Raw genomic sequence first — 13,507 nt, forward strand, 5'->3', positions numbered from 1 at the left:
ATGTAAATAACTGCCTGCAGCCGGTAAGTTCAAGTTTTTCTTTTTAGAACTTTCTGGATAAAAACTTATTTTAACATTTTCCAACTGCCAGTGGTTGAATCTGCAGATGCAGAATCTGCAGTTATGGAGGATCACTGTAATTAGGACTCATTCCTTAGGATTTGGATTAAAAAGCACATCCTCTCTGCTCTAATCCCTCATAGTATGTATAGTTTCTTGGTTATGTTCTCACAGCACTTGTAAAAATTAAAATGTGTCAATTAAGCCAACTGGAAATGGACTGTGGATTATCCTTATCAAAATAGAGACATTCTTAGCTCAGAGATCAGGCCATTTTTTTCTAGGTTTGTTAGTCTCCCACTGAAGGCTATATAGGAAAGCTGATCCTAATTCTTCAAGAGGAAAGTAGTGGAAAATTTTGTAAGAAATATTAGTGTGTCAGTGAAAGAGTCCAATATATACAAAATAATTTTACTAGAGACCAAAAATTTTATTCACACCACTTTTTACTTCTGTTGCAACTTTAATTTTCAATTATAACATTTATTGGATCCACTGGGTGACTAAATATCTTCACATGCCCATTAGCTAAAGATAATTTCTATGTAGAACTCTTGAGTAAAATGCATGCTGCTACTATAAGATATGCATATTCATTTATAATATGCTTGTTTGTTCTCCTGTAGAATTGTTTACAAATTAGCATCATTGCAAAGAAAGACTTACACATAATTCCTAAATCCTTCAGGTTTTTCTAACGTTAATCTTCTGATGTCTAGCAAGCTAAGAATGCTTAGTGAACACTTTGCTACATTTCTTACATAAGCTTTCTTTCCAGTGTGAGTTCTTTGATGTAAAATGAGGGATGCATTTTAACTGGACTTCCCACAATTTTTATATTCATATTGCTTCTCTCCTGTATGTGTTTAATGTTTTTTAAGAGATTCATATCACCTAATGTCTTTCCCGTACTTGTAACATGTAAAGGGTTTCTCCCCAGTGTGGATTTACTTATGTCAGTTAAGGGATTAATGCTGGCTAAAGTCTTTCCCACATCTACTGCCTTCATATAGTCTCTCTACAGTGTGAATTGTGATAGACAATAAGGCTTGTATCATTGCTAAAGAGTTTCCCATATTCATTACATTCATAAGAATTTTCTCCAGTATAGATTTTCTGATTTTGAATCAGGGAGGATCTATGGCTACAGTATATTATGACAAATTCTACATTTATGCAGTTTCTCTCTTATATGATCTTTCACATGTATAGTGATTTATATGGCCTAAAGGCTTTTCCACACTTATTGTACTACTGGGTTTCTCTCCATTATGTACTCTTTGATGGGCAGTAAGATTTGAGCCTTTGCTAAATGCTTTCCCACACTCATTACATTTATATGGCTTTTCTCCAGTATGAATTCTCTGATGTACAGTAAGGTTTGAACTACAGCTGAAGGTCTTCCCACATTTAATACATTCATAGGGTTTCTCTCCAGTATGAATTCTGTGATGTTGAAACAGGGATGCCCTATGACTGAAGGCTTTCCCACATATACTACATTCATAAGGTTTCAATCTAGTGTGGTTTCTCAAATGCATATTCAGTGATTCAGGCTGGCTGAAGGATTTCCTGCATTTTTGACATTCGAAGGGTTTTTCTTCAGTATGAATACTCTGATGCTGAATAAGAAATGAGAGGCTGCTAAAGACTTTCAGACATTTGTTGCATTCAAATTGTTTCTCTATACTGTGAATTCTTTGATGTCGAGTAAGGTGTGAGCTACAGCAAAAGGCTTTTCCACATTCGCTACATTCATAAGGTTTCTCTCCAGTGTGAATTTTCTGATGGTGAATGAGAGATGACCTGTGAATAAAGGCCTTCCCACATATTCGACATTCATAGAGTTTTTCTTGAGTATGAATTCTCAGATGTTCAATGAGATGTGAAACACGACTAAAAGCCTTTCCACAGTTCATACATTCATATGGTTTCTCTCCAGTGTGAGTGCTTTGATGATTAGTAAGTGATGAGACATGGCTAAAGGCCTTCCCACATTCAATACATTTGTAAGGTTTCTCTCCACTGTGGCTTATTTGATGTCGAGTAAGGGATGAGCCATGGCTAAAAGTCTTCCCACATTCATGACATTCATAGGGTTTCTCTCCTGTGTGAATTCTCCAATGGCGATTAAGGATTGATTGTTTCCCAAAGGCTTTCCCACATTCACTACATGTATAGATTTTCTCTCTATTAAAAGTCTGGTGAAGGGTAAGAGATTTGCTTTGGCTGAAGGCTGCCACACTTTCATCAGAATTCAAAAGTTTCTTTCCATCATTGATATTCTCATTTTTTATAACTGAATTTGCTGGTAAGCTCTTCTTAAATATATCACGTTTATGTGACTTCCCTTCAGCAGAAATTCTCTGTGGTTCAGAAAGAATAAACTTTAAAGGCAAGATGCTTCTAAACTTACTACATTTGTAAACACTTTCCCTGGTGGGACTTTCTCTAAAGGTGAGGGTCACTGGTCTGAAATGTTCTACCTGATTTTCACACTTCCCCTCCAACTTCTCTATATAATCCAAGTCCTTGTTAAAATTTGAAAATTCATGACTTTGTTTTATAGTTTTTTCCATTATTACCATTTGGGGAAAATCTTCATCATAAATATCTTCCTTCGTTGATAATTCTTTGCTTTCCCATCTTGATTTCCAATCTGTAATATATCAAGACAGCAAAACACTGCTTTTACTGAACTTCTTGAAAAGAAACTTCTATGGTAGAAATAGGAGAACTGGATAAAAAATAAAGTCATTCCCCTCTAACCCCCAAGACACATGGCTCTGACAACTCTCATATATTCAATGATTTCTGAACAAAGTTCAAATGCAGCACAGAGAATACAGACAGCTCACCGAGGCAGGAACAGAGTATAATAAGGGAAATGGGTTAACATAGGCAATCAGTTTTGGGGGAAAAAAGGAAACTATCAGAAAGAAAATGCAGAAGGCATTCTGGATCCCAAGCCAACATTTTGTGCCTATACTTATGTGAAAGACTACATTTTATCTCACACAGCCTTGGTTCTCCAACGTTTGATTAATCTAAATTTGCTGTCAGATTAGTATGCTTAATATGGAGAATATATAGCACTGTGCTAAACAGCTACAATGAAAACAAAATAATCTAAATACTCTTTATGGCTCAGAAAGATTTAAGCTTTGTGAGTTTATGTAGGATCTGTGTGAAATCATATTTATTGACATTAAAAAGTACTGTTCTGGACCTCCCTGGTGGCACAGTGGTTAAGAATCCACCTGCCAATGCAGGGGACACAGGTTCGAGCCCTGGTCTGGGAAGATCCCACATGCCGCAGAACAACTAACCCTTGCACCACAACTACTGAACCTGCGCTCTACAGCCTGTGCACTACAACTACTGAAGCCCGCGTGCCCTAGAGCCCGTGGTCCCCAACAAGGGGAGCCACCGCAATGAGAAGCCCGTGCACCACAACAAAGAGTAGCCCCCGCTCACCGCAACTAGAGAAAGCCCACATGCAACAATGAAGACCCAACGCAGCCAGAAGAAAAAATAAAGAAAATACTGTTCTCAGAAACCTTCTTATATATCCCTTACTTCCTCTAACACTTATGTTCATATTTGTTCTTTGAAGTTCTGCTTTTTCAGCCTAAAACCATTTGTATATTTTTCCTTAAGTGGACTCAAAAAGAATAATTGCCTTATTTTCATTTCAAATAAATAACAATTTGAATTATTATGACGCCAAAACCCTCCACTTTTGATGAGATGACATGAGTAATACAGAAAAATAATAATTTAGGATAGAGGAATGGTTGTTTTGAAATCTAAGCTAAGGATCCCTCAATTTTGTTACATTTGGAATCTCTGATGACAGTATCCCTAAAATATACTAAAATGCCTCCATACTTTCTACAAGCATCTTTAAACAAAGATCTCCTTTGCCTGATTCACCATGACTTACCTGGAAACAAACTTTTCGACAGCTTTTTCTCCACCATCCAAGGTTCTTTGCCATCCTCCAATAAAGCAATCACGTATGGCTTAGGTATGGAAAGACCTGCTTACAGGAAAAATATAGAACAAACATTGTTTAAGCTGTGGCCTTCATGGAGGAGAGACTCATCAAAAAAGGGACCGAAGAAAGGTCTGAAGGATGTTCACTGAAACGGGAAGATAAGCTTCAGGCAGGACACAACAGAGCTATACATTTCCTCAGAACATTTACTAAGGAGGATCTCTAGCAATTTGGAGTGGCAGAAGAAAGATCTCCCTCATTGGGGTGGAGGCAGAAATATGCTTACCTAGAGATACCAGGTTCTCATAATTCTGTACCATCACATCCTTGTATAAATTCCTCTGAGTAGGATCTAGCCATCCCCACTCTTCATGAGAGAAGTCTATGGCCACATCACTAAATGTCACCTGAAATAGCAAACACATTTAGGCTCAACCATAGCCCTGGCCTCTTTTGTCACTGGTTAAGAGGTAAAATTACCCTGGGGTGGAAGAAAGGGAACAAGATTCAGCAGTTGTGACAATGATCAGGAATCTGATCTAAGTTAAGTAATAATTGGATAATTATGTGCTTGGCATTGTTATACAATAAGGATAAGAGATAAATATAAGAGCTCTGCTTCAGGAGAGTAGGGAATAGAATTATAAAATTTTTCAAAATCAGCATTCAACTTTTGGCGTATAGTCAAGTGCTTAGCTCTGTTTTTTATAGTTTACGTGCCAGGTAAAAGAACATGAATTAAGGTTCAAAAAAAAAGAATCCAATAGGTTCATAATAAAAAGACACCTTTATATTAAAGATAGACACATTCATAACCAATTTATAAACAAAAAGCAAAAATATTTATGGTACATAATTAAACCTCATATTCATAATCTATAATTAAAATAATTTGAGACCCCTGGGCAAGAAGACTGAAGGATGGTTTCATGTCATAGGTAGTCCTTGAATAGAACCTTAAAGGAAGGGCAAAGAAAAAAAAAAAAGACACATTTCAAGGAAAATATTCTAAGAAAATAGATTTCTTCCCAATAGTACTCATTCACAGTATTATTTAAAATAGCAAAATTTTAGAAAAATTTTTAATGTTTAATAATAGCTTACTGGTTAGTCAAATTAAAATATGTGCAAACAAAGTATGCATTTAAAATGTCATTATTATTACCTTTCACTGGTGAAATAGGCATTGTTTGGCTATTGTAAATTTTTCACTCCAAGTGTAGATTCAATATTCTGTTACTTTATTTGGATATTTTATTAATACACGTGTTCACCAGTGACACTGGTCTTTGGTTTTAAGGAGGGAATTTACCTTCATCAGGTGTTAGGGAAATAATTAAAAATCAAATCTACCAAGCAGAAAATCCTCTCTACAGTTTAAAAAAAAAAAACAGTTTTATTACTGAATAAGCACTAAACCAGACTATAATGCACTTCACAGGTAACCACTAATGAGACTCCAAGGACAGAAAGAAATTTCACCCTTTTACAAACTCAGGCAGATACAATCCATTACACATGTTTTCAAAGTAAATGATAACTTGTCCTTAAGTAAGAGGACTTGACAGCATCATTTGCTACACACAGTTCATCCTAAATTCACCTGGTAATTGGGGTAGTCATCTGTGTTAACTGCCTTTATCCCAAAGAAAAATTTTGAAACTCATATCTTTATGACAAGCAAGTAGTTAGAATCTGCAGCCAGGAGTCTAGGCTAAACTCCCATACAGATAGGGAGGTAGGGGTGCATCTTCCTTCATGTTTCCATTTTAAAGAGATGGCTCCAAGGCCCTTAAGAAAGAGTTTAATGCTTTGCAAAACTGGCAGAGGCTTATTTAGCTTTGAAAAAGATGAACAAGCATCTCAAAGGGAGAGGGAAAGGATATACAATTACAGATTTTTCTCAAGGAAACACTCTAAGAAAAGGGAGGGGGAGAAGGTCTCTCTTTTGGCACCAGGGAAAATTCTTTTTTCCACTTGTATTTACTCTTAGCCAGGTATTAGGGTTACGCTAGCCTTATCATATGAACTGAGAAAATTTCCATCTTTTCCTATTTTCCACAGTGGTCTTTTTCTTTTTTAAGATTTTTTTTTTTGATGTGGACCATTTTTAAAGTCTTTATTGAATTTGTTATAATATTGCTTCTGTTTTATGTTTTGGTTTTTTGGCCACAAGGCATGTGGGATCTTAGCTCGCTGACCAGGGATTGAACCCATACCCCCTGCACTGGAAGGTGAAGTTAACCACTGGACCACCAGGGAAGCCCCCCACAGTGGTCTTTAAATGATTAGCTTTTAAAAATCCCAAATGATAAGCCAAATTTAAAAATCAACACTACATTAAGTGAATAAAACACTATGTTTTACTCCACCAATGCAAAGATATTTTACATTTTAAGTTTTGATATTAATGAATATCATTGTATTAATAGTCTAGAGAAGAAACCTCACATAATCTAATAGATACTCTTTGATCTTTATTTAAATCAGAGTTTCTCAATCTTGGCACTACTGACATTTTAGGCTGGACAATTCTTTATTGTGCCAGCTGTCCTGTGCATTTTAGGATGTTTAGTAGGATCCCTAGCCTCCACCCTTTAGATGCCAGTAGCAACTCCCCTTAACCACCCCCACCCCCAGTTATAACAACTGAAAATGTCTCTAGACATTATCAAATGTCCCTTATGAGTGGGACTAAGGGGGATAAAGTCACCCTATTTTGAAAACCACTGCTGTACAAAATTTTTGCACTTCTTTGAAAGACTCTTGGGCCTCTCTACCTACATGCAAGGTGTTTTCTCAGTTTGGTATAACTTCACTTCTACCTCTGCCGCCCTGGTACTATGAGACACTGAAACAACTCCAGCCTTGCTTCCCCAGGGATGCTTCAACTCTTTCTTCCCCTTCAATTGCCTGAGCAGCCTGGGATGTTAATTCACCTTTGTCCCCAGAACTTAGGATATTAAATAAATACCTTAATTTCTTATGCTTTCTTACTTTTCTACCAGTCCTGTACTGCTCAGTACAGTAGCCACCATATTTGGCTATATAAATTTAAATTAATTAAAATAAAATTAAAATAAAATTAAAAATTCAGTTCCTCAGTCACTGTAGCACTCAATAGTCATACGGCACTGGTGGCTACCACATTGGACAGTACACAAATAGAACACTACCCCCACTGTAGAAAGTTCTCTTGGACAGTATTGCACGAGATCATGAAATCCTGCATGTCAGTGTACACCCAAACCTATGTAAGAGTCTTCCTAACAGGTACTTCATTATGTGTTTAGAAAATGAATCCATGAGTGATTTTGGCAATTAGTTCACTTTAGCTTTTACTTAAAAAAAAAAAGTTCTTTCAATTCTAATTATCTAATATACCCAAGAAACAGACTCTGCCCAACACGCACATCTGCCACTCATACCTTCTCCTGTGCAGGCTTCACTTCCACGCCATGATTCTGTCCCATCATTTTCTCATCACTCTTTCACTCAGTAGCTATTTACTAAGCATCTGTTTTATGCCAGATACCACTCTGGACACTGAAGATAAAACAGTCAACAAAAAAGAAAAAAAATCTCTTCCAGTGGGAGGAGACAAACGATGAGTGTATGCATATACTAAACACATAGTGTATCAGCTAGTGAGTGATAGGTGCTATGAAAACACAGTGATGGAGGAGTGGAAGTGACAGTCGACAGAAGGTGACTGCAATTTTAAATAGGTGTTCAGGGAGGCTTTACCGAGAAAGTAACCCCTGAGCAGAGATACAGAGGTAAGAATGCAAGCTTGTGTATATCCAGGGAAAGAATATTCCAAGTAGATGGTACAGCAGATTCCAAGGCCTGGAGGCAGTAGCCAGTGTGGCTGGAGCTCACAGGGAACAAAGAGACAGAGAAGGAAGATGAGATCAGGGAGGTAATAAGAGAGCCTAACTGTACAAAGCTTTTTATGTCACGACCCAACTCTGACTTCTATTATGAGTTAGGGCCACCAAAGAGTTTTAAGCTGAGGAATGACAGGATATTATATAACAAGAGGATCTCTATGACAGCTGTATTGAGAAGAGACTGAAGAGGGTCAAGGGCAGAAGCAGAGAATCCAGCAAGGTGACTACTGCAAAATATAAGTGGCTTGTACCAGGGTGGCAGTGGTAGTGGCAGTGATGGGGTAACTAATGGTCAGATTGTGTAGATACACTGTGTATATTTTAGATCCAACTAGAGTGTTTGAATGTTAGTTATAAGAGAAAGGGAGATCTCAAGGATGACTCCAAACCTCTCGACTTGAACAACTGAAAGGACTGACATACACCATTAACTGAGACCACATGATACAGTTTGGACAACTACAAAGCAAATAATTCCAAACTTGAACTTTGAATTGTAATTTAAAAAAAAAGTTTTGCTCAAGACTCTTCAGAGGCTTCTAGCAAGAAACTGGTAGAAAACAGAAGCACTGAGAGAAGACAGTACTTTGGAGTTCTGCAGTCTACATCCTGTGCTATAATGAAAGGAATCATAGATCCAGTCCCTAAAAGGACTCTGTGAGGTGGGAACTGGTAGGAAAGGCAAAGCAAACACTCAGGAGTCCTGATAAGTAGGTGTTTCAGGAAGATTTGGGGACATACCAACTTACCTGAAACATGACTCTGCAATTTCCAAAAGTCAACACAGTCCTCTTTCCAGGCTCTCTTCTTATAGAAGGGCAGTGCCTGAAAAGGCAGATCAAGGACAGGAAAAAGCAGTCATGAAAAATCAGGCTTATCTTGCAGCTCTGGACACACCTGCATGGAGAATCACACTGGGAATCACTTTCTAGGGCTCTAACCTTTCCCTAGGCAAGAGGTAACCAGGTGCCATTTGCGTGTAAATCAACTATCATATACATAAGTGACAAACTCATAAAACAACAGTAATAACACTGTTAAATAAGAGCTTTTTCGGTCTTCACCACTATGCATAGTAGGCATTCACATTATTCCAGATTTCTTTTTTTAAACTCTGAGAAAACTGAAACTCGGCGATATTAAAGCAATTTGTTCAAGGTTTACACACTGGATTTTTTTTTTAATGTAGATGGCGTTTTCTTTCAGTGCGTACAACGCACCCTGGCTCTCCCTTTTCCTTTTCGCAACAGCTCTGAGGTAAGCGCCATCCTTACTCCCCTTTTACAAAGCATGACAGAGGCCCCGAGAAGCTAGGGGCCTATTGGGCTCACACCGCGGGGCAGACCCTGGGACCAGCGACGTTGTGGCTGCCATGCCCAGCGCCCGGGTGCCATCAGCCCGAGGCCTGCGGCGGCCCTCCCGGGACCCACACTTGCCTTAAACCTCAGCGGAGCCCGCCAGCACCGAAGCCGGGCGCGGCCGTCCACAGTGGGCACCTCCTTGTACCTAACGCGCCGGATCGCTGCAGCGGACAATGGCCTCCCGCCTTGCGGGAACTGCGCTGCCCAGAGTCCTCCGCGATTCCAGGACCGAGAATTCCGCTGCAGGGCCGGAGACGACCGTGGGGCGGGCCAAAAGCGGAGTCCACGGCTGGCTGCACTTCTCAGATTCCTACGCGTCGGATACAAAAGTTGCCGGTGCGTCGCACGGTCGCCTCCCAAAAAACCACACTTCCCAGGAGGCACTGCGACCGCGCGATCTCGGCGCACCGCGAGACCACAGCCTGGGCTGTGTGAGAAATTACACAGCAGGGCTGTTCCACCGGACACACACGCTAAGTATCGGGAGGACAACAGTCGTTTCTGGCAAACTCTGCTTCCCGGAGCCAACGGCAGCCGTCTAGATGCACTGTGAAGACAATGGCGCCCGAACCGCGAAACTACACTTCCCAGAAAATTATGCGGCCGCGAAACGTCTTTCGGGTCATTCCTTTGCTCGCATAGGTGTTGTCCGGCCCGGAGAAGGGCAGCCTTGCTAATGCGGGACACGAAGTGGCCTCTACCAGCCAAAGGTCTCCTGTCATCCAAAACTTTGCTGTCACGCTGTCCAGCTTGTATAGGTCTTGAGTATTTGGCGCCCACTTGCCCAGGACTGTATTTTCCCAAATGCCCTGTGTCCGGGCTGTTACATTAGCTGTCTGCGGACCAATGACACTTCCCAGAAGTTCGAGGGGTCACGTCTTCGCTACGACAGTGACTGCCGCTGTGATGTGCATTACACGTCCTCGAAGGACTCAGGATTATCAGACTCGAGTGAGGGCACTGAGGACCAAGACCCTCAATCCTGGGAAAAAACACTCCTCTGACCCTCCTCCGGCCCCAGAAGCGCTTCTTAGTCTCTGACTGCCCAGCCCACCCACACGGGCCCTGGACAAAGATGTATCTAGGCCAGAGCATTCTACTGTTGTGAGTTTGTGTTGTTGCCTTTACTTTTTTTTAAAGTAAGTTAAATTTTACTTATTTTTTAAAAATTATAAATAGTATCACTATGAATTTTCTTGCATATATGAAGTACTTATATGCATAAGATTCACGAGGTAATGCTTCCACCTTGGTATATCTTGTGAGTGTGGTATTCAGTCCCTATAGCAGCAGTGGTTTTTAAAAACATTGTGGCATCAGCTGGATTCCTCTCAAGGCTTAGAGTATGTAACAAGGAAAGGTTTGCCAGTGCAAAGTATATTCCCATTTATGTTTTTTATGTCTTTATTAAACAGTGACATTTTTTTCAAAGTTGTACCAATTTGTACTCCTGCCATAGTTTATAGTTATTTTGGTTGGCAACTGTTAGTGCCAGCACTTGATTTTTGTGAAACTTTCAAATTTTACAAATCTGCTAGGTGTCAAATTATAACTTATTGTGGCTTAAATTTGCATTTCTTTTATTGTTAATAAGATTGAGAATCTTTTCACCTGTCTGTTGGCTTTAGTATTTCCTTCTCTGAGAGTTGCACATCTCTTGGTCAATGTTCTTTTAGAACAATGACCTTTTTAATATTAAAATACAAGTTACACAGAAAAATGCAAGATTTTAAAGGGAGAATGCAGAGACTAGGATACTAAAATTTTTCCCCTGAGAACCCTGGGCATTGAACTGGATTCGGTAACCAAATATGTTTTCTACAGTTTTTGCATAATGTTTCTGAGTGTGAAATTCTTTGATTTTTCTCCTGCTTGGGATTGTTGAGCAGTTTGAATCTGTGAAGTGGCATCTTCTTGTGCTCAGCAAATTTTTCTTCTCCATACATTGCCTCTGCTCCCCTCCCCTTCTTGTGAACTCCAGTTAGCTGTTAGGTAGGTTTTTCCATTCTATCCTCTGTAATTTCCATCTTTCAGTCTCTGTATTGCAATCTGGGTGATTTATTCTTATTTATCTAACATTCATAATTCCCTTTCCAGGGGATTTTTTTTTAATTTTCAGTTTTTCAAAGATTTTTGTAACATGGTAGACACAGTTGATTCATAATATGCATTTGATAATACCAATAATTGAGGATCTTATGAACCTTTGTAAATTTATTTTTTAATTTCTTTACTCAGTTTGCTTTGTTTCCTTTTTTGGTTGGTTATCTGTGTGCCACTCAGTCCTTGAAAAGAGATTTTACTGGGCTCCCCAATATCCTTGGATGAAAGTGCCTCTCTTTTCTAGAGATTATATAGTTTTATTTTCAGACAAGATCTGGGATTACTACCACTCTGGAACCACTTTAAACTAAATCCAAGACATAAAGTCCCTGCTCAGTCCTTCCAGAAAATCTTATATAGGAATTCCTCATTGTTGCTACTTTTCCTCATGAGCTTCTTGGAAGAATTATGAAGCCTTCCCATTATGGGTCCTCAGATGTCTGGGACATAAATTAAGTTCATGGGGAAGGGGGGTTAACATTAAAGGACTAGTTGTGACTGGGGGCAGAGGTGAGAAGCTATTTCAATAGCTTCTATTTCAGTAGCTATTTATGACCAGTGCTTAAGGAACATTACTTCAAAGCTGAACCCCTAACATGTGAGTGCTTTATGATTTGCATTTTTAACAGAAAGGATAGAGGCACTCTGATGAATAGCAAGACTAAGAAAAAGAAATCCAGGGGCAGATGGACTGGGGACTCGGGCATAAGTAAACCAGTTTTAAACAAATACGCCAGTCACTTGAGAAAGAAAATAGGGCCAAGAGAGATCAATAAGGAGACAGGAAAATACTTTACATGCCATACTGAACCCTCCGCCTTCCACTAGCCCTGAGCTGCCTTCGTTCCCTTTTCTATTAGGCATTATTTACAATAAATGATTTTGCTATTGGAATTTATCTGTTCAAGGGCGCATTTTAGAATATGAACTGGGAGGGGCTTCCCTGGTGGCACAGTGGTTAAGAATCCGCCTGCCAATGCAGGGGACAAGGGTTCCATCCCTGGTCCGGGAAGATCCCACATGCTGTGGAGCATCTAAGCCCATGCGCCACAACTACTAAGCCTGCGCTCTATAGCCCATGAGCCACAACTACTGAGCCCACGTGCCACAACTACTGAAGCCCTTGTGCCTAGAGCCCATGCTCCGCAACAAGAGAAGCCACAGCAATGAGAAGCCTGCACACCACAGCGAAGAGTAGCCCCCACTCACTGCAACTAGAGAAAGCCCGCGTGCAGCAACAAAGACCCAATGCTGCCAATAAATAAATAAAATTTATTTTTTTAAAAAAAGAATATGAACTGGGAGAAGAAAAGCCAGTTCATGTTGATGCTGAAACTGTTCCAAGACTCAGGGTGATAAGGAAGTTTGGAACTCTAAGCTTCCAGAGACATCAAAAAAAATTATATGTATTTGCCATAGGGAGAAACTCCTGCTGAGACCTCTGCTAGAAATCTTTGTCCTCGTTCCTGGCTCATTCTCCATCTATCACTTTGTAATAAGCCTACACATCCCAATATGGACCAAAGTTTTAAATCCAAGAGCCTAGTCCTAGTTCTCCTGTCACTGGTTTGAAGACCTATCCATTCCCAGTCTGGCCTAAGCCTGACCCTGGAATGCCCAATGTAGCACCTGTGCAGAGCCTCCAACAATACGTTTGTGTTCTCTCCTTCTGTCCAAGAGGACCTCTGATATCCCACATCTCTGATTATTTATGTGACTAGTATCAGGTAACACCAGACACTTCAGTATGAAGTGTCAGGTGTGCATACGTTTGACAATAGTATAAAGACTTTGCTTGATAGGTTGGCTGGGTTACCTGAGGAAAACTAAGGACGGGTATCAAGGGCACTGTCTGGGTATGATGGGGAGGAGGGTGCCCATCTCACTTCCTTTCCTCCCTCTTAGATTATGGAGGAATTGGAATAAGTCTTGCTTTAGCTCCATAAGAAGGGGTTTCATTTAGACTTTAAGGCTGAGAATACCCTCGGGGGCTTACTAGGTAGAGAGCTCAAGTTTTTCCTATTGATTTTGCATGATTTCTCAAAAAAAAAAGGCTTACGGGAGGTGAAGTCCAATATGTATGTCAGTCT

The 13,507-nt window shown here is 39.9% G+C and overlaps 1 protein-coding gene and 1 long non-coding RNA gene across 2 annotated transcripts in view; one reads left to right on the forward strand and one right to left on the reverse strand.

Moving 5' to 3' along the window:
- Nucleotides 1-469: 469 nt before the first annotated feature.
- Nucleotides 470-9,645, reverse strand: LOC309837228 (uncharacterized protein). The gene is made up of 5 exons (XM_082677650.1): nt 9,390-9,645; nt 8,703-8,778; nt 4,347-4,467; nt 4,007-4,102; nt 470-2,719 (listed from the first exon to the last, which is right to left on the reverse strand). Exons 2-5 carry the CDS (start codon nt 8,709-8,711, stop codon nt 1,233-1,235), a joined length of 1,713 nt encoding a protein of 570 aa, XP_082533776.1. The 5' UTR covers nt 8,712-8,778; nt 9,390-9,645; the 3' UTR covers nt 470-1,232.
- Nucleotides 9,646-10,230: 585 nt separating this feature from the next.
- LOC309836505 overlaps nt 10,231-13,507 on the forward strand; it is a 35,327-nt gene continuing 32,050 nt past the window's right edge. Inside the window, exon 1 of the long non-coding RNA XR_014298156.1 lies at nt 10,231-10,453. This is a non-coding gene — a long non-coding RNA (uncharacterized lncRNA). The remainder of the gene's footprint in view (nt 10,454-13,507) is intronic.

Source organism: Grampus griseus (genome assembly GCF_964374135.1).
Source record: "Grampus griseus genome assembly, chromosome: 19".
In the NCBI taxonomy this organism is placed as follows: domain Eukaryota; kingdom Metazoa; phylum Chordata; class Mammalia; order Artiodactyla; family Delphinidae; genus Grampus; species Grampus griseus.

What these genes read in the sequence shown, in the direction of transcription:
- LOC309837228 (XM_082677650.1), bottom strand. An exon ending in TGAGAACCTGGTATCTCTAG is followed by an intron (nt 4,103 to 4,346) that starts GTAAGCATATTT and finishes TCCTGTAAGCAG; the next exon opens with GTCTTTCCATACCTAAGCCA. An exon ending in GTCGAAAAGTTTGTTTCCAG is followed by an intron (nt 2,720 to 4,006) that starts GTAAGTCATGGT and finishes GATATATTACAG; the next exon opens with ATTGGAAATCAAGATGGGAA.